Source organism: Dermacentor variabilis, chromosome 3 (genome assembly GCF_050947875.1).
Source record: "Dermacentor variabilis isolate Ectoservices chromosome 3, ASM5094787v1, whole genome shotgun sequence".
NCBI lineage: Eukaryota > Metazoa > Arthropoda > Arachnida > Ixodida > Ixodidae > Dermacentor > Dermacentor variabilis.
In genome coordinates this window covers 122,509,471-122,533,722 of record NC_134570.1, presented here as the reverse complement: position 1 = coordinate 122,533,722, position 24,252 = coordinate 122,509,471, and the positions used below count along the sequence as shown (strand labels likewise).

The window sequence follows — 24,252 nt, the reverse complement described above, 5'->3', positions numbered from 1 at the left end:
GCAGGGCTGATGCCTTAGGCAGGTTCAGCAGACGAGACATCAGTACCGCTGTCACTCGCTTCGAGGTACTCCACGGTGTCGCCGCATCGCCGAGCCTTGTTGTGCAGCACAGAGGCTGCAAGTACAACCTGCTTGATGCTGCCGACATCAATATATAGCAGCCGCTGCAACCGAGCTTTGAGGATCCCGAAGGCCCCCCTCAATGACCACTCGCTGTTTACTGTGCGCGTTGTTGCATGCACTCATCCATGGCTGCCAGTTCACCGTAGTCTGGCGGTAGGGCGGCAGCAACCACGTCGTCAAGGGATACGCAGCGTCCCCAGAGATAGCCTCCTGCGGCGGGTAATGTAAGGTGATAAAAATAATTGGAACACACACAGACTGAATATGACACGAAGATAGATACCGCTATATCAAACATTCGAGCTTCTACACATTGAGGTTATTCATCACTTGCCTGTGGGCATGCAACTGTATAATGTATTATGCATGCGGGCATTCTCTGATCCCCTGCGTGCTATACTTAATTTCATTTTGCATTATAGTAATTATTCATCAGGGGGTATGAAATTAAGTATTTCATACCTTCATTTCCTTTTTTTACGGTCTTGCACGTGGACAACCAGATGAATCGTTTCCTTCCTTGAAGTCAACTCCATTAGACTCATCAGCTGTGGTGCGCACCCCAGCATTTTTTTCACGAAAACGTGGCCTGTCATAATGTTGACAAAATATTACAGATGAATGGCTGTTACAACCAGGTCTACTTATTGAAAACATAAATGCGAGACAGTATCACAGAACGACTTCATGAATTCGACAACTGTCGTAAGCAGAGTAACTAGTTGGGCTTGTTTGAACATAGTGGAAGGCTAAAGCGCGAGAACCGACGGCGACAAAGGAGACACACAAGGAACACAGACATAGCGGTGACTCAACAAGATTGTGTATTTTGCCGCTGCGCAGCTAGTTTTAAAGCGAACACTTGGCAAAAATAAACAAGGCCACACATGCGCACAGAGCCTGCCTGTATTGCTATCGCATCCGGACATTCGAAACAAGGTGGGTCATCTATTCTTCACACAACGCTATCAAGGGACAACTGACGCAGTTATTTCCGATGCGTGAAATTGGAACAGCCTCGATAATTCCTCTAGTAAGACTTGATTGTCTCTTAGATATAAACTTGCATTTTTCGAAGATAGGTTTGCACGCGCAGTCGCGACAGTGCACGCCTAGATGACCTTGAATAGTGTTTCTAAAATTGTTGTGGTGTCCCTTAAGCCAATCGTTAATGCATCAGCCAGTTTTCCCGATGCCCGATCAGCCAGTTTGCCCGATATCTCATATACGACACACTGGGCACATTGTGTGAAGCACTGTCCGCGATTAGTTTTACACTGGGCCTTTTCTTGGGAGACAGCACAAGTCTGCTTTCTTAGTGGCACCAGTTTTCTAGGCTCGGAAAAAAGAACATGAACCATTTGCACTCTTGCCAACCTTCTTAGGATTGTGGGAGATTCCATGAAAATATGAAACACCTGCCTTCTTTACGTTGTCACTACTTTGTGCTTCTGTGAACAGCGTCCTTGCGCGACCAGCTTTCCCAACTTATTTAAGTAAGCCTTCCGCGACACTAACCTGCAAACACAAGGTATATCCATTTGCACTGAGGCAGGATACCTGCGACCGAAAGCTTTCTTCCGCCTTGTGCACACAAGATTTCTTCAAGGCATTTGAAAGGCGAGAGACAACAATACTTCTCTTCACGAGTTTAGAATGTGCAGACCCAAATGGAAGTAAAGGCTTGTTCACCCTTGGATCAAGCATCCAGCACACATTCTGTGTCTAAAACTGAAGGCGCAGGTCTAAAAGCCGAACGTTATTTTCTTGAGAAAGCTCATGCATCAGTTAGGAGACATAAAACATCTATAAAAAAACACCAAGCACATTGCTACAGTGAATCCACCGTTATTTGAAACGTTAGGAACTAAAGAATTGTCAATATATCTGAAGATATTCCTATCGCATTTGGGTAATATAACTTACTGAGCTCAGGCGCAATCGAGCAACGAATACAGACGCCCTCCTTCTGCAGGTAATTTCCTTTGTCCCAGGTAGCATAGCATTCAAGGTCATCAAGGCGTGCAGCGTCGAAACTGTGGGTGCAAACCTACCCTCGACAAAGGCAATACTATATCTAGGAGAAAATCAAGCCTTGCTAGAGAAATTATCGAGGCTGTCGCAATTTCACGCGGGGGAAATAACTGCGTCAGTTGTCTGTCCCTCGATAGCCTTGTGTGAAAAATAGCTGACCTACCTTGATTCAAATGCCAGGGTGCGGTAGTGATACAGGCAGGTTCTGTGCGCATGTGTGATCTTGTTTATTTTTGCCAAGTGTTCGCTTTAAAACTAGCTGCGCAGCGGCAAAATACACATTTTTGTTCAGTCAGCGCTGTGTCTGTACTTTGTGTGCCTCCTTTGTCTCCGTCGGTTCTCGCACTGTAGCCTTCTACTATCGTAAGCAAAGTGAGAAAACACATTTCCTAACTGTTCCGGTAATTCTCTGCAAAATTTATTGTTGTTCACCTTGGGCGTTGCTCTCAAGGTTGCCTTGAGCTTAGTGCAGTAAGAAAGGGGCGATGACTACTGGCATCACTGCACTGGCAGGGCTACTGTGCGTGTGATTAAACTGAAAAGGTTTGTCAACTCATTTACACGTGATTAGCTTTCAAACTAGGAACCAGCTTACGAAAGTTGACATGTGGCAGCCAATTTCTCAACTTCAGAGAAATTCAAATAGCTTTTGGGATATCATTATTTTTGTTTCAATAAATTGCTCCTAAACACTGAAGAGGAACATTCTGTAGTTGAAGAAACATGCATGATACTGCTTCACAATATTTTATTTTAGTCTAAGCCCCTGCTACTTTGCAAGAACTGGTGCAACTGCATACCTTCACATTCTTTTATTCTGGTGTGTCACTTAGGGGCTCAAATCTGCGGACTGGCTGCCAGTTGGCACAGCCATACGCCAACCTTCTTGCTTTAGAGCCCGAAGCTCCTGCCGTAGGAGAGGCAGATCGCTTGCCGCAATTTAAATTTTCTGAAGCATAACTGCTTCAGTTATGCTTCAGAATTGCAATTTTCTATCCTGTTTTCCAGCTGCTGGAAAGAGTCGTAGCCCCTTCCCGGCAGCCCGTCATCTGACTTCCTATCTTCAAGAGAGAGCGGATACGGAGCTACACTTTGTGCAGCTGGGCTGCGTATCTTCGGTCTCCAGCACCGATTCAACAAGTGAGCAGCCACCCGCCTCACCAAGTCACTTCTCTCCCTTGGAAGGAGGGGCACGTGATTTCCAAGGGCCTCTCTAAGGCTATCGGGAAGCTGCTGGTGTCCACTGTAGGCTGGCTCATGTTGGTAGTGTTGAAAGTATTCGTGGCGTTCGATGGGGCATCAAGCTCGGATATGCCTAATAGGTAAAAGGAAACCAGACAAAAACATGCTCCACATGAAAATTTTACTCATAGCAGATGTACTGAACATGTAGTTTACTACATGAAAGCAGACATTTACTCAGAATAAAGACCTACATAGTATTATCCTCTCAACAATGCATTTATACACAAAGTCAGTGTGACGTATGCGCAGACAGTACTGAGCCTAAGTGGTTCTGTAAAAGCTACAAAGGATGATAGGTAAAAGTAAGGCACCTGATAGGAAAGGACCAGGATGGGCTGCAGGAATGACCTCTGCCACTACAAACACCCTCTCATTAAGTGGCAGCTCATTTAAAAGTTCTGCAAAGGTCCCTTCTAACTCGGTCCAGTCCCTCAGGAATACCTGAGCCAAAAATGACGTAAAGGAAAAATGATGTTTGATAAATGCATTAATACCCCTGACACACGGGCACTCTAAAGTCCTTTAGGTAAGGGGACATCTACCGGAAAGGCGTTCAAGTGCAGTGACACACGACAAAGGTTTTTCCTTTACGGCAAAGTTCCTTTTCGGGAAAGGAGATCGTGCAACTACTTTTCGAGCGGAAAAGGAGTTACTCTCGCACACAGCGTGCACAACTCGTCAATAGAAGGAAACCTGCCACACAACTACGGTGCCCATATGTATTTTACCATGCGAAAATGTTTTAATTGTTAGCGGTAATACAATTTGTCGAATAGTGGAGATTTCCTCTAGCTATACTCTCAAACGCTCGCATAACGTCGCTAGTGCCGCCATGTTGAATTCCGGCAGTGTCGTCGTCGTTTGCTGCGCGCGTGAGGTGTGTTCGCGTCGCGAGATGGAGACTGCACAATCAGCAGAATGCTAAACTGTCCATCTGATTTTATGGCAAATAGAACATTTCAGGTGCGTCTCGGCACAATACTTTCACGCACATTTACACGGGAAAATGGCGTTCCACAGGGTTGTATTCTGAGCACGACACTCTTGATAATCAAAATGAACTCTGTTAATAAGATCATACCATCCTCTGTTATACACTCCATGTATGTTGACGATCTGCAAGTGGCTTGCCGCGCCTCAGGTCTATCCACTTGCGAAAGACAACTACAAATAACCATAAATAACCTTACACAATGGGCTGACAAAAATGGATTCCGTTTTTCAACAGACAAAACTGTTGCAGTTCTCCCAGAAACGAGGGTTACACTTCAACCCAGTTCTCACATTGTATGGTACAACCTTGCCTGTCAAAGAACACTAAATTTCTAGGCGTAATGTTTGACACAAAGCTGAACTTCCTGGCCCACATTAACACAACTAAAATTAAAGCAAATAAAGCATTAAATATCCTCAAGGTGCTATCACACAAGCACTGGGGATCTGACCGAACTTGTCTACTACGTATATACCGGTCCCTCGTACGTAGCATCCTCGACTACGGTAGTGTAGCTTATGGTGCAGCTAGGCAGTCATACATCAAGCGACTCGATCCAGTTCATAATCTCGGCCTACGACTGGCAAGCGGTGCCTACAGAACATCGCCTGTCCAAAGTTTATATCTTGACTGCAATGAGCCGTCCTTACAGCAACGCAGAGCACTGCTTACACTTTCCTATGTACTACGAGTTCGGTCATCACCACAACATATATGCTACAACATCGTTACACAGTGCAAATCAAGGATACACTACACAAGCAAACCGAACATGATTCGGCCACTAATCTTACGATACGAAGAATACTGTCAGGCTTATGATGTTCCTCACGAGGCCCTGCAGGTTGCTGAAAGGCCACCAAGATTGCCACCATGGTACAACTTTTCACAGCTATGCGACTGGACACTAACACATCTAAAGAAGAAAGACATTCCACAAGAACACATAATACAAGAGTTTCGAGCTATACAAGAAAAATATAAACATTACACGGAATTTTACACCGACGGCTCCAAAACACAAGAATACGTAGGTGTAGGAATAATTACGAAAAATTGGCAAAGTAGCATTCGGATAAATAATTTTTCTTCAGTGTTTACCGCCGAAGTTTTCGCAATATGGACGGCAGTAAAAAAAATCACCAGTGACAAGCAGACGAATACTATCATATATACCGATTCGTTAAGCGCACTCAGGGCTCTAAACCTTAACTCCGCGTCCGAACCCCTACTTGGTGACATCCTAAACATGTTGGCTTATAACGAATATGGAAGAACCATACGATTCTGCTGGGTCCCAAGCCATGTCTGGATACCAGGGGATGAAGCAGCAGATAGATGCGCGTTCATGGCAGCACACAAAGGTATACCGCAAGCAACACTTCCATACAAAGACAGTATCCGAGCTTATTCATAAGGCCTTGACATTAAAGTGGCAACTAGAATGGGACTCATGCACAAATAACAAGTTACACACAATAAAACCCGTGCTTAGAGAATGGAAGTCGTGCTGTCACCAGCAACGCTTCTATGAGGTGATCCTATGTAGACTCCGAATCGGGCATACACACCTGACACACAATTTCCTACTTCAAAACGAAAACCCGCCAACTTGCGAGAAGTGCCATGAACCACTCACCGTAATGCACATTATTATGACATGTCAAAATATTGAAACACAGAGACAAAAGCTTTTACAGAATCTCTATAAGTTACACATACCTTTACACCCCGCCTCAATACTCGGAGATGAACCGCTAGTGCCTTTCGCTGACTTGTTCAGCTTTCTAGAAGAAACCGGTTTTTTACACAGACTAAAATAACGCAGCTTCCACTGCTTTAACATTTGAACTCTTAATATCTTGTGGCTGGCGCAGCATGGCCTTAGTTGCTTTTGCGCGATTAAACCCGAATTAACTAACTAACCAGAAAAAACCACGCGTCCAGTGGTCCGAAAAGGCGACCTGGACGCTCATAAAGCTGTGGGAGGACCACCTGGACGCTTTACGAGGTCAGAAACACAACGGCGGGGTGTATGACAAGATTGCCGAAAGCCTCAGCAGCATGGGCCTTCCCCGCAAGCGGGCACAAGTCCACAGCAAAATAGATAACTTGACTCAGACATACAGGTAAGACGTCGATTTATTGTTCTTCTCGCTGTGTATGGTCGCGAGCGCTGTGCTTGTATGTTTAGCGTGTGTTTGTGCTTGACAGAGAACTTGATATTTTATCGCTAAAGTCAAAGTTCCGAGATGGGTGCCCTGCGTGGTGTATGGTAGAGCCATGTTGCATTATTGAATCAGCTGTGAGCGAAAGCGTGCCGACGACAGACAACGTGCAGTAGTGTCAGAACAGTTATATTCGCATATGAAGTGCACGGCCGCAATGGTGCCGCGAACGCGGCGGCTTCGTACCATGTGTCTCGTGGTGCTTATCTTTAGGTCAGCCGGGTGTACTCGAGGTTTACAATTTCCACGTGTCTGATGTCTTGGGAACTGTAACCTTAAATACGCTTTAGTCTACACGAAAAAAAAGATTCAAGCCTCGTGAGGTGAAAAATTGTGCCGTCAATGAAAAGGCACGTTGTTACCTCCTGTGCAAACATTAGCTAGGGATGTTTCCGCCTAGCATTTAATTGGCACGACTTTTATTTATTTTGATTCATTACCAAAAAAGCTGCCGTGGTCAAAAGTACTCGTTTAGTTTGTCACACAGGTGAACTTGCTTTCAGGCAGCAATAAAATTCTGATAAGCTAGCATAGTTTTTTCTATGTATTTCTACGCTGCTCATTGCAATGTCCTTGCTTTTGGTGCTTCACAACTGAAATCGACTGTGATGTTCTTTGTTTTAGAAAACATGAACGAGAGCTAACAACTGGGTCTTAGCCACCGACGTGGCCGTACTTCAACGAAATTAAGATTTATTGGTTGTTTACCCATAAACGACTCATCACTCATGGAGGAGAGCTGCTGCAACAGCAGCAGTGACACTGTCGAAAAGGTATGCAATGAATAAAGCACCATTTTGCAACTTCCCTGCAATCAGTAAATGCTCATGCATTTACTTATGTAAATGCATGAGCATTTACGCTTATGTTTTACCACAATTTGACTCACAGAAGTTCACATTTCTTTTGAGAGAGTTGTGAAACTTTGTCTCCTCGATTTGGCTGCGCTTTCTTCACAAGTGAAGTCGCTTTCTGCACTGCCGAATTGAAGAGACCTTTGCTTTGCATGATTGTCAAAGATTGATGGTGGGGTAATTCGCACTCTCCGAACAGGAGGGGATGGGGTGACAACAAACCCACCCCGCGTGCGTTATTGAAGGTTCGACTGCTGACCGGCGATAAGGTCCACGCCTGATCGACCGTGAACCAGAGGCATGAGACGGGACGCGACGTACAACACACACATTCAATTTAATAAGATAAAATTATGCGCGAGACATAATGAAAGAAAAAGAACATACAACTTCCAGTACTGAGTCCTAGCTCGCGGAAGGCGTGCGGGTCACACAACACACGCCCTGACGCCACTCGCGCGACACTAAGCCCACCACGTGGGAACCATTAACACTCGCGAAATAACAAAAAAAATTCGCGACACAAATGAAAAATATACGCGACAATAAATACGGCAAGCACTACACTAACAGAACATACAAAAATTAACACGCGATGGATAAACAAATGAACGATTAAACGCGATCAGAAAAGAGAGTCCGGCGGAAAGTTCTGAGAGCGGGCTGGAACACGAGGCTTATCTGGGGCGTGCTTGCCGAGGTCCCGATCTGAAGAGCGTCGGGCTGCTGCGACCTCGCTGCCGAAGATCCTGACGGACTTGCACCGTCTGTCGCTCGGCCGGCGAAGACTTCGGCCTGGAGATCTCAGCCTGCCGACCACATCTTCAGCTGTCCCCCGGTGCCCGACCAACCTGCTCCGTCTTCCAAGCCGCTCTCCCGGCTCGCCGAGCCGCCTCGTCCCTCCGTCGCGCTCAGGCGACCTACGTCACCAACCGGTCCGGCGAGCTCAGGGACAATGGGAAGCTCTCTTCCCCATCGCCATGCAAGCGGCGTTGCTGCTGCGGGGGCAATGGCGGCCATCTTGAGAGGGGCGCGGGCATGCACTCTGTGACAATGATAAAGGTGCTTTTGTTACTTTAAGCTTTTTTTTTTTGAGGGATGCCCCTAGATTCCCAGAAAGGCTTTCGTGTTTGGTGCAATATTGTACTGCATCATAAAAAATTCTATCCCCATTTGTGCAGTTCATTCCTTCAATGTAATTATCAACAGGTGTGATTGTGGCTATAACGAAGCGGCCGTGTCTGTTATACTTAAGAGGCTGCTATGCGCTGCCTCTAGTGAAATATTTTGCTTGCAATCTGTGTAGCAGCTTTTCCTTTAATGTTTCCAGCTGATCTCTGACATGGAGAGCGGTCACACATCAGACATGACCGACAGTGAAGGCACATCGGCGCCAGGAACGCCGGCAGAAGAGCCACCACCACCTTCACCCACCGTGCAGTCTGCTCTGAGCCCCGAAGCGAGCACAGCAACGCGCATAACGAGGAAGCGACGGCGGACCGTGACGACAGCGACGGAAATTCAAGGTGCCATACTTGCCGAACAGAGAATGCTGCGAGAGCAACTTGAACGGGCACAACAAACTGAATTCGAGCTGCGAAGCAAACACCTGCAGCTGCAAGAAAAGCTCGTGAATGCAGTTGTTCGTTTTTTAAATAAAACTTGAGGTAGAAAAAATGCTCACTTTGTTTTATTCACGAGTGTGAGCACAAAGCACTTGCATGTTGGGGCCCAATTTCTAGAAGTGAGCTACCAAGGTCTACACCCTCTGTCTGAAGTAGTCCACGAGTGCAGAACGCACACTGGCTGCATTTCCAATTTCAGAATCGCTGCTACGCACTGGTTGGGGCAGTTGGTTGTTACTGTTGTACTTCCTGGAGCCACTGAAACTGAACTGCATCATTGAAATGCTCACAAATGTTCACATGCGCGAATCACCAGGCGGGCATTGTCAACATCACATTCCTTTCTCTTCGACGTGAAGCGAAATCTTGCTTTAAGTCTTCCAAAAGCGTTTTCTACTATACGTCTCGCTCGGCTGATGTGGCAATTGAATGTTCTCTGGTCTTCATTCAGTGGACCGTTGTGTCCAAATGGCTTAATGAGATTTGGTGTTAGTGGGAATGCTTGGTCGCACAATATCAGAGGTGCGACGGCAACTCCTCCTATTGCTGCCACCGGAGCCTTAAAAAGCGGACTTGCAACCATCTGAGAGAGGCTCGACATTCGGTAAACATGAGAGTCGTGGCTTCTTCCAGGGGCACCCACGTTTATATACCTGAAACGGTACTTGTGGTCCACGAGAGCCAGAAGAATAATGCTGTGCCTGCAAAAAATGAACATATACACAATAGTTGAGTCAATAAGAACATCTTATTTAAAAGCGGTTTCAATTTTGATGTTAATCGATTAAGAACAATTCATGAACGCGTTGACAAGACGTTGGGATGGAAAACTGGACATGTTGGATTGGCATATTATGAGGTGAAAGGCACTAGACAATACACATAATATATCTCTTATTTGTGTCTATGCTCCTGTCACCTCAGAACATTGACATCGGCCTCATATTCAAGTAATTTCCTAACATTAGCCCTATATGTACAATCTCCTAAAGCTCTCCTGAACATATATCTTCACTGTGTGTCACGTCAAGCAAATAAATTTGAAGCTATGTTCGTCTTGGTTGCCACGACGCTTCGTAGCATTCGACGGCTCCTGCAAGCTACCACTGCCAATTTTTTCAAGGGAAATTTTCTGTCGTGATAATGCCTTTAGCTGCTTCAAGGCCTCGAAAGTGAATTGCAACATACTTCTCCTTCTCGTATGCTATAGTTACGTAAACACTTTAATATTAAACCTATTTTCTCGGTAGGCTTTGTTTTTGGTAAGCTTGTAGCGAGGATTTTCTTTTGCATCGCTGTAATTGCAAAAAATACGCGCGGTTGTACATCCTAGGAAAACAAGTTGCCGGACTCCATTTGTGAGGACAATTACGGTGGTTATTCAAGCTAAATGCGGTGCTGTTAAAATGCGCTTCTAATTTGTAACCCGCCCATGCTAAAAGGCACATTAAGCGTATTTGTAAGGTGCATCGAGTACAATGTCTTAGGCACGAAGGTTCATTACTCAAACAGGCGAAGTCCCCCGCAGGGGCGTCTGCGCAAGCAGGCGTTTGGTGCCTTGCGACACCACGTACCCGAGCACACGAGGGCTGGACCCTCCCGCGTGTAGCCATGCGCGGCTTAGCCGTGTCCGGGGAAAAGGGGATCCTGGGGGTTGAGCCAATGCCGGGTGTTTGGACCTTTACGGCCCCTCGGCGGCGGCAACACACCCCTTTGGCCTCGGCTTCACGTAGACGGCACCCCCGGACTGACCCACCAGGGGGAAATCGGTAGTTGCCTTTTCCTGTCTCTCTCTTCCTCTAATCTTCGTCTTTCTCTTACTTTTCATCTTTCCTGTCTTCTCCTAGCTTCCGCTTACTTCCAATTTTTCCAGGCAGCAAGGGTTAACCTTGTGTGAATAACCAACCTAGGTTATCTCATATTTGGTTATAGCGATAACGTAAAGCTGGCGCTTGCAGGACCTGTTTTTACAGTCCCTGTAACGTCCCCTTGTAGGGCTCCATGGTGGGTGGCTGGCGTTGTTGCCGAAAATTCAATTCCTTTATGGCTAGCTCCTTCCCTCCGCTTCCTGATCGCCCTCACAAAAGAGGGCGCACCGATGAAGTTTTTCAGTTCCTTGGACGACAAAGACCAAACTTCCCACAATACCATGTAATCCACTCAGAAAAATCCGACAAACAAGTACGAAACATTTCCCCTTTTCTAGTTTCTAAGTCCTTAACTGATGTCCTTGGTCCAGGCTACAAGGTATCAAGGCTGGCAAGTGGTGATCTCCTGCTAGAGCTCCATGATCAGAAACAGTACGATAAGTTGCCCAGTCTAGTATCATTCGGAGATGTTCCATTAACAGTGACTCCACACCGCACGCTCAACACCACCCGCGGCGTTGTCTCGGATGACGATTTGCTCCAGCTGACAGAGGCTGAGCTCCTGGAGGGCTTCAGTGATCAGAATGTTGTCAATGTGAGAAGAATTAAGATAAGAAGGGATGGAAAAGAAATTCAAACAAAGCACCTGATACTCACATTCGGTTCAAGTATTCTGCCCGAGTCTGTAGAGGCCGGGTACATAAAGCTCCGTGTCAGACCATATGTGCCAAATCCCCTAAGATGCTTCAAATGCCAGCGTTTTGGCCACAGCTCGCAGAGCTGCCGAGGCCGCCAAACATGCGCCAAATGCAGTGCCCTTGAACACGCCACTGAAGCTTGTGCGAACACTCTCCACTGTGTAAACTGTGATGGGGAGCACGCCGCGTACTCGCGGTCGTGCCCATCGTGGAAAAAAGAAAAGGAAATTGTAACAATAAAAGTAAAGGAAAATATAAGTTTCAAGGAGGCACGTAGGCGGGTATCGTACCTGCCCAGGAAAACCTTTGCCGATGTGGCGCGTCAGGGGGCAGCGTCACAACGGCCTCCGGCGGCTGTCCGGCCCACAGTCAGTGAGTCGACAGTTACGCCTTTTCCCCCGATGGTGGTTGCAGCTAGGGCTGCTCCGCCAACCGAGCAGACGGAGCCATCGACCCCGAAGGTGGGCGCAGCCGAGGCTGCCCCAACTTCCGAGGCCCCCTCCAGCGCTGGCAACGGCCAGTGCAGCCAAATCCCTCAGGGAGCCCCATCGACCTCCGGGCTGGTGGGCGCAGGGGTTTTGCCCTCGAAGGCGGGACTCCCTCTGAAAACCTCTCGCTCGCAAGAGCGCCTGTCCGGCGTCTCACAGGAGGCAATGGACACTACACCTGTCCCCAAGGCGCACCAAACGCCTAAGGAGCGTCGAGACTCGCTCGAACGCTTCAAAAAGAACAAAACACCTATTACAGGGCCTCGAAAGGGCTCTGTAATGTAAGACATCTCTTCCGTTTCCGTAAACACAGCACCTATATTTCTTTAAATATGGATACACAAATCATTCAATGGAATGTCAGAGGTCTTCTTAGGAATCTTGATGATGTGCAAGAACTCATCCATACACACAATCCCCCCGCAGGGGCGTCTGCGTCAGCAGGCGTTTGGTGTGTTGCGACACCACGTACCCGAGCACACGAGGGTTGGACCCTCCCGCGTGTAGCCGTGCGCGGCTCAGCCGTGTCCGGGGAAAAGGGGATCCTGGGGGTTGAGCCGATGCTGGGTGTTCGGACCTTTAAGGCCCCCCGGCGGAGGCAACACACCCCTTTGGCCTCTGCTTCACGTAGACGGCACCCCCGGACTGACCCACCCGGGGGAAATCGGTAGTTGCCTTTTCCTGTCTCTCTCTCCCTATTACCTTCGTCTTTCCCTTACTTTCCGCCTTTCCTGTCTCCTTCTCATTTCTTTATCACTTCAGACCTTCTTGGCAGCAAGGGTTAACCTTGTGTGAGTAGCCAACCTTGGTTATGTCATATTGGGTTATAGTGGCAACGTACAGCTGGCGTTTGCAGGCCCTGTTTTTCAGGCCCTGCAGCGTCCCCTTGTTGGACTCCATGGTGGGTGGCTGGCGTTGCTGCCGAAAACTACACGTCCACACATGGCTACTTCCTTCCCTTCACTACCTGATCGCCCTCAGAAAAGAGGGCGCACCGATGAAGTCTTTCAATTTTTTGGCCGCCAAAAAGAATCGTTCCCGCGTTTCCATGTTATCCATTCTGCAAAACCAGATAAACCAGTAAGAACTATCTCACCCTTCCTTGTTTCGAAGTCATTGACTGAAGCCTTTGGTCCTGGCTATAAGGCGTCGAGGATGGCAAGCGGGGATCTCCTCTTGGAGCTCCGCGATCAAAAACAATATGAAAAATTGTCAACACTAGTGTCATTTGGGGAAACCCAGATAATTATAACCCCGCACCGCACGATGAACACCACCCGTGGTGTTGTCTCTGACGATGACTTGATGGAGCTCACTGAGGCTGAACTCTTGGAGGGCTTCAGTGACCAGAATGTTATAAATGTTAAACGAATTAAGATGAGGCGAGATGGAAAAGAGATAAAGACGAAACACCTGATACTCACTTTCGGCTCAAGTGTCCTTCCCGAGTCCATCGAGGCTGGTTATATCAAACTTCGTGTTCGACCATACGTTCCCAATCCTCTCAGATGCTTTAAGTGCCAACGTTTCGGCCACAGTTCACAGAACTGTCGAGGCCGGCTGACTTGTGCCAAGTGCAGTGACAATGAACATTCCTCCGAAACGTGCCAGAACACCCCACACTGTGTCAACTGTGATGGCGAGCATGCCGCATACTCGCGCGCCTGCCCGTCCTGGAAAAAAGAAAAAGAAATTGTGACCATAAAAGTAAAAGAAAATATCACTTTCAAAGAGGCACGGAGGCGGGTGTCATACCTGTCTAAGAGCAGCTTTGCCGATGTGGCGCGTAAGGGGGCAGCGTCACAACGGCCTCCGGCGGCTGTCCGACCCACAAGCAGTGAGTCGGCAGTTACGCCATCTGCCCCCGCGGCGGTCGCAGCTAGCGCTGCTCCGTCAACAGAGCAGGGGGGACCATCGACCCCGAAGGTGGGCGCAGCAGAGGGTGCCCCAATCTCCCCGGCCCCTCCCAGCGCTGGCAACAGCCGGCGCAGCCAAATCCCGCAGGGTGCCCCATCGACCTCCGGGCTGGTGGGCGCAGGGGTCTTGCCCTCCAAGGCGGGACCCTCTCGGGAAACTTCTCGCTCGCAAGAGCAGGTGTCCGGCGCCTCACAAGAGGCAATGGACACTACACCTATTCTCAAGGCGCACCAAGCGCCTAAGGAGCGGCGAGGCTCCCTCGAACGCTCCAGAAAGGGCAGAACCCCCGTTACAGGGCCTCGAAAGAGCTCTGTAACCTAAGCGGCATCACCTCAATTTCCGTAAACACAGCACAAATTTTTCTTTAAATATGGATACACAAATCATTCAATGGAATGTCAGAGGTCTTCTTAGGAATCTCGATGATGTGCAAGAACTTATCCATAAACACAATCCGAAAGTGCTGTGTTTACAGGAAACACACTTAAAACCAAAACACACAAATTTTCTTCGACAACACGTTACTATTCGCAAAGATCGCGATGATGCTCTCGCATCATCGGGCGGTGTTGCAATTATAATTCAAAAAAGCATAGCCTGTCAACGTTTGCAGCTACGAACGGCCCTTGAGGCAGTGGCGGTTCGAGTCATTCTGCTAAACAAGCTTATCACTATTTGCTCACTTTATATACCCCCACATTATAAACTAAGCAAACATGAATTTCAGTCGTTTATTGATGAATTGCCAGAACCCTACGTTGTTCTTGGCGATTTCAATGCACATAACTACCTGTGGGGCGACCCTCGTATAGATGCGCGAGGACGTCTTCTCGAACAGTTCCTCTTTTCTTCTGGTGCTTGTCTGTTGAATAAAAAGGAACACACATATTACTCTCTTGCAAATAGAACCTATTCTTCCATAGACCTAAGCATAGTCTCCCCGTCTGTACTGCCTGAACTTGAATGGGAAGTTGCCGACAACCCTTACGGCAGCGACCACTTCCCTATACTGCTAAGATCACCTAAAGAAAATGAATATCCACCACACGCTCCTAGGTGGAATATTGACACAGCAGACTGGGAGAGGTTCCGAAACTTAACTAGTATATCATGGGACGACATGTCTTCTTTAGAAATCGATGCGGCTGTGGAGTACTTCACAGCCTTTATAATAGATGGTGCATCTAAATGCATACGTGAAATAAGCGGCTCGGCATGCAAACGGCATGTCCCGTGGTGGAACCATAAATGCAGAATCGCACGTAGGAATCAGAACAAAGCGTGGGAGATGCTACGCGCTTCGCCCACTGCAGAAAATCTTGTCAACTTTAAAAAAGTAAAATCCCAAGGTAGGAGAACCCGCCGACAGGCCAGGAGAGAAAGCTGGCAAAAGTATCTATCGAGTATTAACTCGTTTAGGGATGAGGCCAAAGCCTGGAACAGAGTTAATAGGATTAGAGGTAGGCAAACATACTCAGTCCCCCTGGTAAACACACAAGGCGATTCACTGCAAGATCAGGCGGACTCACTTGGGGAGCACTTTGAGAGTGTATCAAGCTCAAATCATTATTCGCAATCCTTTCTAAAATATAAACAAATAGAAGAATGCAAGCCACTCATCAATAAATGCCGACAGAATGAACCGTACAATTGCCCTTTTAGTGCTGCCGAGTTGAAAGCTGCCTTGAGCGCATGCAAGAGTTCCGCACCAGGATCTGATAGAATCATGTATGAAATGCTCAAAAACTTACACCATGACACGCAACTTACACTACTCACACTTTTCAACACCATCTGGGATGCAGGGTACCTTCCAACCGCCTGGAAGGAAGCCATTGTAGTCCCTGTTTTGAAACAAGGCAAAGACCCTTCCTCAATGGCAAGTTACCGCCCGATAGCCCTCACAAGTTGCATTTGTAAGGTGTTCGAAAAAATGATAAATCGGCGACTCATTCATTTCCTTGAACAGAGCAAAATGCTTGATCCTTATCAGTGCGGCTTCCGAGAAGGGCGCTCCACAACCGATCATCTCGTGCGTGTTGAAGGGAATATCCGGGACGCATTTATACATAAACAGTTCTTCCTATCGATATTTCTCGATATGGAAAAGGGGTATGACACAACGTGGCGTTACGGAATCTTAAGAGACCTGTCAGAAATGGGCATCCACGGTAATATGTTTAATATAATAAAAAGCTATCTGTCAAATCGTACCTTCCGGGTAAAAGTCGGCAATGCACTCTCACGTCCTTTTAAGCAAGAAACGGGTGTACCCCAAGGAGGCGTGCTCAGCTGCACGCTATTTATCGTGAAGATGAACACGCTTCGTGCTTCACTACCACCCGCCATCTTTTACTCTGTCTACGTGGACGACATTCAAATAGCTTTCAAATCTTGTAACATCGCAGTCTGCGAGAGACAGGTACAGCATGGCCTGAACAAAGTGTCAATGTGGGCAGACAAGAATGGGTTTAAGATCAATCCTAACAAAAGCTCTTGTGTTCTTTTTACAAGAAAGAGAGGACTTATCCCAGATCCTTGCATAGAACTGCGTGGACAACAGATACCTGTAAACAAAGAACACAAATTCCTAGGTGTCATACTTGACTACAGATTCACTTTCGTCCCCCACATTAAACATCTTAAAGAAAAATGTCTGAAAACAATGAACATAATGAAACTTCTGTCCCAGACTACGTGGGGTAGTGACAGGAAGTGTTTAATGAATCTATATAAAAGCCTCATTCGATCGCGACTAGACTATGGTGCCGTGATTTATCACTCTGCCGCCCCGAGCGCACTAAAGATGCTAGACCCTGTGCACCATCTAGGAATCCGACTGGCCACTGGCGCTTTCAGAACGAGTCCCATACAAAGTTTATATGTAGAATCAAATGAGTGGTCACTTCATCTGCAGAGAACATACATCAGCCATACATATTTTCTGAAAGTCCACTCAAACCCCCAACATCCCTGTTTTAGTACCATTAATGACATGACATGTGCTACACTCTTTCGCAATCGTCCGTCCGTAAGACAGCCTTTCTCGCTGCGTGTGAGGGAGCTTAGCGAAGAAATGCACGTTCCACTCCTCGAGCTTCGCCTAATGCATCCAGCCAAGCTCCTACCTCCTTGGGAGTGGCAGCTCATACAATGTGATATATCGTTCGTGGAAGTCACAAAGCATGCCCCAGAGATTGAAATCAAGATGCATTTCCGGGAACTCCAGTACAAATACTCCTGCACGGAGTTCTACACAGACGCATCAAAGTCACGCGACGGGGTATCCTATGCAGCCGTCGGTCCATCCTTCTCGGAATCCGACGTACTGCACCCGGAAACTAGTATCTTTACGGCTGAGGCCTACGCACTTTTGTCGGTTGTGAAGCATATCAGGAAATCAAAACTCCAGAAATCAGTCATATATACGGACTCCCTTAGTGTTGTAAAGGCCTTGATATCATTCTCTAACCACAAAAATCCGGTAATTAACGAACTCTATTCTGCTCTGTGTAAAGCCCATATAGGTAATCAACATGTCATCATATGCTGGGTGCCAGGTCATAGGGGCATCGAGGGAAACGTTCTAGTCGACCAGATGGCCACATCAATTTCATTGCATGCAGTTAACCCTACTGCTTCGGTCCCTGTCACAGACCTGAAGCCCTTCTTACGGAGGAAACTACGGAACCACTGGCAACGCCTATGGGACGCGGAAACAAATAATAAGCTTCATGGGATAAAGCCACAGTTAGGATTCTGGCCTTCCGTAACAAAATCACGCCGGACAGATGTCCTATTCTGTCGTCTAAGAATAGGACACACATTTGGCACACATAACTTTTTACTCACCGGAAACGAGCCTCCAACCTGCGGTAGATGCGGGGAGAGGCTCACCGTCCTCCACGTCCTTCTGGAGTGTCCGAAAGCCGAATACGAAAGAAAGAAACATTTTCCCATAGCATACCGGCAGCAGATCCCCCTTCATCCAGTAATGTTACTCGGCCCAGAACCGCTATTTGACACCAACGCGGTCCTAAGTTATCTGAAAGATGTTGTGTTTCATGTTTTTAGCCCCACATGTTCGTAGCGTCTCCTCTCTTCAGAGGATGGCGCTGTGATAACTATTTTGAATAGCACATGCCTCTAGGCCCTTGTGGTTCAAGGGCTCTGGCGAGGCAGCAGTGCTCCAAGAAATTTTACCATCTTATATATTTTATATTTTGCATCATCCTTCTACGATGGATTTTAATGTTCATAGTACTCGTCATTAATCATCGCCATAATTTTATAGCACATAGATTTTACGCACTTTACAGCGACTGTTTTTAGGCCACTATACAGCCAAGTCACATCTTCGTCACAGAACTCATCATTCCACCGCGAAATCACTAACACTGTCTTGGCGCTCTTTGGCCATATCTGGCCCTTGCGCCACTAAACCACATACATTCATTCATACACACAATCCAAAAGTGCTGTGTTTACAGGAAACACACATAAAATCAAAATACACAAACTTTCTTCGACAATATGTTACGTTTCGGAAAGATCGCGATGATGCTGTCGCATCATCGGGCGGTGTTGCAATTATAATTCAAAAAAGTGTAGCCTGTCAACGTTTACAGCTACGAACGCCCCTTGAAGCAGTGGCGGTTCGAGCTGTTCTTTTAAATAAACTCGTCACCATTTGCTCGCTTTATGTACCCCCACACTTCAAATTAAACAAGCATGAATTACAGTCATTTATAGACGAATTGCCAGAACCTTATGTTGTTCTTGGCGATTTCAATGCGCACAGCTCCCTGTGGGGCGACTCTCGTACAGACGCGCGAGGTCGTCTTGTTGAACAGTTCCTCTTTTCTTCCGGTGCGTGCTTGCTGAATAAAAAGGAACCCACATATTACTCTCTAGCAAACAGAACATTTTCTTCAATAGATCTTAGTATAGTTTCCCCGTCTATACTGCTCGAACTTGAATGTGAAGTTACGAAGAATCCTTACGGGAGCGACCACTTTCCCATACTGATAAGAACATCTAAAGAAAACGAATATCCTCCGCAAGCTCCTAGGTGGAAGGTAGACACAGCAGACTGGGAGAAATTTCGAACTCTCACTAACATCTCATGGGCCGACATGTCTTCTCTAGAAATTGATGCTGCTGTAGAGTATCTAACATCATTCATAATAGATGCCGCATCAAAATGCATATCCGAAGTGAGTGGTCTGGCATGCAAACGACGTGTACCGTGGTGGAACAGCGAATGTAGGATCGCCCGTAAGAATCAGAACAAGGCGTGGGCGTTGCTACGCGCTTCTCCCACTGCAGAGAATCTTATAAACTTTAAAAAAATAAAGTCCCAAGGCAGGCGAACCCGCCGACAGGCCAGAAGAGAAAGCTGGCACAAGTTTTTATCGAGTATTAACTCGTTTAGGGATGAGGCCAAAGCCTGGAACAGAGTTAATAGGATTAAAGGGCGGCAAACACATTCACTCCCCCTGGTAAACACACAGGGCGATACACTACAAGACCAGGCAGACTCACTTGGGGAGTATTTTGAGAACGTGTCAAGTTCATCAAATTATTCACAATCCTTCCTCAAATACAAGCAAATAGAAGAACGTAAGCCTTTCAACAGAAAATGTCGTCAAAATCAACCATACAACCGTCCTTTTAGTATTGCAGAGTTCAGAGCTGCCTTGAGGGCATGCAAGAGCTCTGCACCGGGATCTGACAGAATCATGTATGAAATGCTGAAAAACTTACACAATGACACGCAAGTTACACTACTTACACTTTTCAACACTATCTGGGACGCAGGGTACCTTCCGACTGCATGGAAAGAAGCCATCGTGGTCCCTGTTTTAAAACAAGGCAAAGATCCTTCCTCAGTGGCAAGCTACCGCCCGATAGCCCTCACAAGTTGCATGTGTAAGGTATTTGGAAAAATGATAAATCGGCGCCTCATCCATTTCCTTGAACAGAACAAAATACTTGATCCTTATCAGTCTGGCTTCAGGGAAGGGCGCTCCACAACTGATCACCTTGTACGTATAGAAGCAAACATCCGTGACGCATTTGTACACAAACAGTTTTTCCTATCCGTATTCCTCGATATGGAGAAGGCATACGACACAACGTGGCGATACGGAATCTTAAGAGACCTGTCAGAAATGGGCATTCATGGTAATATCCTAAACCTCATAGAAAGCTATTTGTCCAATCGCACATTCCGTGTAAAAGTCGGCAATGTACTGTCACGTCCTTTTACACAAGAAACTGGTGTACCCCAGGGAGGCGTCCTTAGCTGCACGCTCTTTATAGTGAAGATGAACACGCTCCGTGCTTCATTACCTCCGGCCATTTTTTACTCTATCTATGTGGACGACATTCAAATAGCTTTTAAATCCTGTAACCTCGCAGTGTGCGAGAGACAGGTACAGCATGGTTTAAACAAAGTATCAAAATGGGCAGAGAAAAACGGATTTAAAATCAATCCTCACAAAAGTTCTTGTGTACTTTTTAAACGAAAGAGAGGCCTGGTCCCGGATCCTTGCTTAGAACTGTGTGGACAACAAATTCCTATCAACAAAGAGCACAAATTTCTAGGTATTATACTTGACGATAGACTCACTTTCATTCCACACATCAAATATCTCAAAGAAAAATGTCTAAAAACAATGAACTTAATAAAACTTCTATCCAAGACTACGTGGGGAACTGACAGAAAGTGTCTAATGAATCTCTACAAGAGCCTAATACGGTCACGATTGGATTATGGGGCCGTAGTGTATAACTCTGCCGCCCCGAGCGCGCTAAGGATGCTGGATCCTGTCCATCATCTAGGTATCCGCCTAGCCACTGGTGCTTTCAGAACAAGCCCGATCGAAAGCCTATATGCCGAATCGAATGAGTGGCCGCTCCGCTTACAGAGATCATACGTCAGCTTTACTTATTTCCTTAAAGTGCATTCCATTCCTGAACACCCATGTCTTAATACCATTACCGATATGACGTATGCTACACTTTTCCGCAACCGTCCGTCTATAAGACAGCCTTTCTCGCTGCGTGTGAAGGAGCTTAGCGATGAAATGCATGTCCCACTCCTGGAGCACCGTCTAATGCGCCCAACCAAGCTAATACCTCCTTGGGACTGGCAGGTCACAGAATGTGACGTATCCTTTCTAAAAATTTCAAAGCGTGCTCCAGATGTAGAAATTCGAATGCATTTCCTAGAACTTCAGTACAAACACTCGTGCACAGAGTTCTACACAGACGCTTCCAAGTCACATGCCGGAGTATCTTATGCAGCCGTTGGTCCTTCTTTTTCGGAATGCGATGTACTACATCCAGAAACAAGTATCTTTACGGCAGAGGCCTACGCTATATGGTCGGCTGTAAAGCATATAAAGAAAGCAAAACTCCAAAAAGCCGTAATATATACAGACTCCCTAAGTGTGGTGAAGGCCTTAATGTCACCCTACAAACATAAAAATCCTGTACTTACTGAGGTCTATTCCGACATATGCAAAACTTATCTATCTAACCAGCAAATCATCATATGCTGGGTACCCGGCCACAGGGGAATCGAAGGTAACGTCTTGGCAGACCAGATGGCTACGTCAATTGCACTCCCTGCTGTTAATAATACCGATTTGGTGCCTCTCACAGATCTGAAACCTTACATACGAAAGAAACTGCGAAACCACTGGCAACGCATGTGGGACGCAGAGATAAATAATAAACTGCAGGTTATAAAGCCGCAGTTAGGTTTTTGGCCCTCCCCAACAAAATCTCGGCGAACAGATGTCCTATTCTGTCGCCTCAGTATAGGACACACATTTGGCACCCATAATTATCTGCTTACTGGAAGTGAACCTCCAATCTGTGGTAGATGCGGTGAGGTGCTTACTGTCCTCCACGTGCTCCTGGAGTGTCGGGAAGCCGAAACGGAGAGAAAGAAACATTTTCCGCTTGCTTACGAACATCACATCCCTCTACACCCGGTTATGTTTCTTGGTAAGGAACCGCTTTTTGACAACAAGACAGTCCTGAGCTTCTTAAATGATGTCGTACTACACGTTATATGCCCAAGAAATTCGTAGAGCATCCTCGCTCCAGAGGATGCCGCTGCGATAACAGTTTTGCCTAGCACATGCCTCCAGGCCCTTGTTTTTTCAAGGGCTCTAAGGAGGCAGTAGTGCTCGAGCATATCTTATAACCTTAGATATTTTTACGCATCGTATCATTCTATTTAAATGTATCTTAATGTTCATAGTACACGTCATAAGTCATCGCCATAATCTTATTATACAGATTTTGCGCGCTTTAGCGCGACCGTTTTTAAGGCCCCTCTACAGCCACGTCACACCAACTTCATCGAACTCATAATTTCACTGCAAGCCCATTAACACGGACATGGCGCTCTTTGGCCATACTTGGCCCTTGCGCCACAAAACATCAAACATTCATTCATTCATTCAAACAGGCGAAATCAACTTACCATCCCTTATAGTTATAATAGTCAGTGGCATGTTCTTCTGGCGGCGATACGGGAAAGTGGCAGCCGTCGAGGGCTCCTACGGCTTGGGGAAAGTCACAGACGGCCATGAATTCGCGAATGTGTTCGTCCATGTCCGCTGGACGCAGCATCTTGAGCCAGTCCTTTTCCATGACGGAAATGACGGCTTCGCAAAACTCTCGATAAATGCCATTCACCGTTGATCGTCCAACGCCAAAGACAGTGGCCACGACTCGGTCCTCCGCCACGGAGCACAGTTTAAGTAAGCCGATGGCCACCACTTTTTCCACCGCAATGCACTCGCGCATATTCGTTGTAACCCTCTCCAGCGAAGGACGCAGACAGTCCACAAGATAACGGAAGGTGGCTGGGCTCACTCGAAAACTTTGCTTAAAGGGACACTAAAGGTTACTATTAAGTCAACGTGGACTGTTGAAATACCATCACAGAAACCTCGAAACGCTTGTTTCGTGCCAAGGAGAGACTTATTTTAAGAGAAAATGCGTTCTGAAGCGTCCGCGTACCTCTAGCGCAGTTCAAATCTCCCGCCCTCCGATCGAGGAGTACTGACATCATGGTCTCATAGACGTTGCGCCATCGGTGAGTAGAACGGCGTCCGCAGACGGCGCTACGGCTTTTCTGCGCAAAACGCGAACGCGCGGCCCGAAACAGAGCCAAGACAGAGCCGACAGCAGAGCGAAAGCGGGAGTATGGTGGCTAGCGGAAGGAGAAACGAATTATTTCCCACATTACGTCTCACGGCACACGGAGAGTCCGTTATCGTTAAACTATAGGCTGCGGCGAGCTCGCAGCGTGGTTAGCGTGGTCTATGAGAAGCGACGAGCCTTTTCGCACTCGCAACAGGGCATAAAAATGTGCGAATAGACGCAAAACTCGGCCTAGAAACGTGCTTCGCCACAGCCAGGGCTCAATACGACCCAAGCTGGCACGACCCAGATGTCGTTTCCCGCACCGCCACCAGGCGCCGCTACTATACCTCAAACTCCAGCGCAAGACGCCCATAAGCTGGTACTTCATTCTATGACGCTAACTTCGACGCTCGTCGCAATGGACCCTGACACCGACAGATTGGCTCGCGATGGTGGGCTCAACTTCAGCGATTTGAGCACCGACGAGCGCGACCTGCTGCTGAGGGCTCGCACTGCCGGCGTCGTTGCGTACTACGACGGCGGCCTCGACACCGGCTCTCCGGAGCGGGAAAGCAACGAGGGCTTCCCACGACATCACATGGACGTGGCATTCTCGCTGCTTGTTCCAAATGCCCGTGTGCTTAGATTTAGGTGCACGTTAAAGAACCCCAGGTGGTCAAAATTTCCGGAGTCCTCCACTACGGCGTGCCTCATAATCAGAAAGTGGTTTTGGCACGTAAAACCCCAAATATTATTATTATTATTGTTCCAAATGAAAGTTTCGCGAGCCAGCAGAACCCTCACAGCACGACGCGATAACGAAACTACTGAAACTCCAAAGCGTGCGCGGCGCAGAGTCGAGCGAAAACGAAACCTTTCGAACACCCATATTACTGAAGGGTAACGTCAAAATGTTATTTTTTCTTAGAATCGAATAGACGTAGACGAGTAACATTTTTTTCCGTCTTATAATCGAATTAAATGATATTTTTAATACAAGTAGTTGA

The 24,252-nt window shown here is 47.1% G+C and overlaps 2 protein-coding genes across 2 annotated transcripts; one reads left to right on the top strand and one right to left on the bottom strand.

The window, feature by feature from the left end:
* The first annotated feature begins 3,242 nt into the window (after window positions 1–3,242).
* Window positions 3,243–9,144, top strand: LOC142574142 (uncharacterized). The gene is made up of 4 exons (XM_075683302.1): window positions 3,243–3,297; window positions 6,344–6,525; window positions 7,249–7,397; window positions 8,809–9,144. The coding sequence occupies exons 3-4, from the start codon at window positions 7,353–7,355 to the stop codon at window positions 9,142–9,144; spliced, it is 381 nt and encodes a 126-aa protein (XP_075539417.1). The 5' UTR covers window positions 3,243–3,297; window positions 6,344–6,525; window positions 7,249–7,352.
* A 93-nt stretch (window positions 9,145–9,237) lies between these two features.
* Window positions 9,238–22,903, bottom strand: LOC142574721 (uncharacterized). Its single transcript, XM_075683747.1, has 3 exons — window positions 22,578–22,903; window positions 9,747–9,804; window positions 9,238–9,372 (listed from the first exon to the last, which is right to left on the bottom strand). The coding sequence occupies exons 1-3, from the start codon at window positions 22,901–22,903 to the stop codon at window positions 9,238–9,240; spliced, it is 519 nt and encodes a 172-aa protein (XP_075539862.1).
* Between the last annotated feature and the right edge of the window lie 1,349 nt (window positions 22,904–24,252).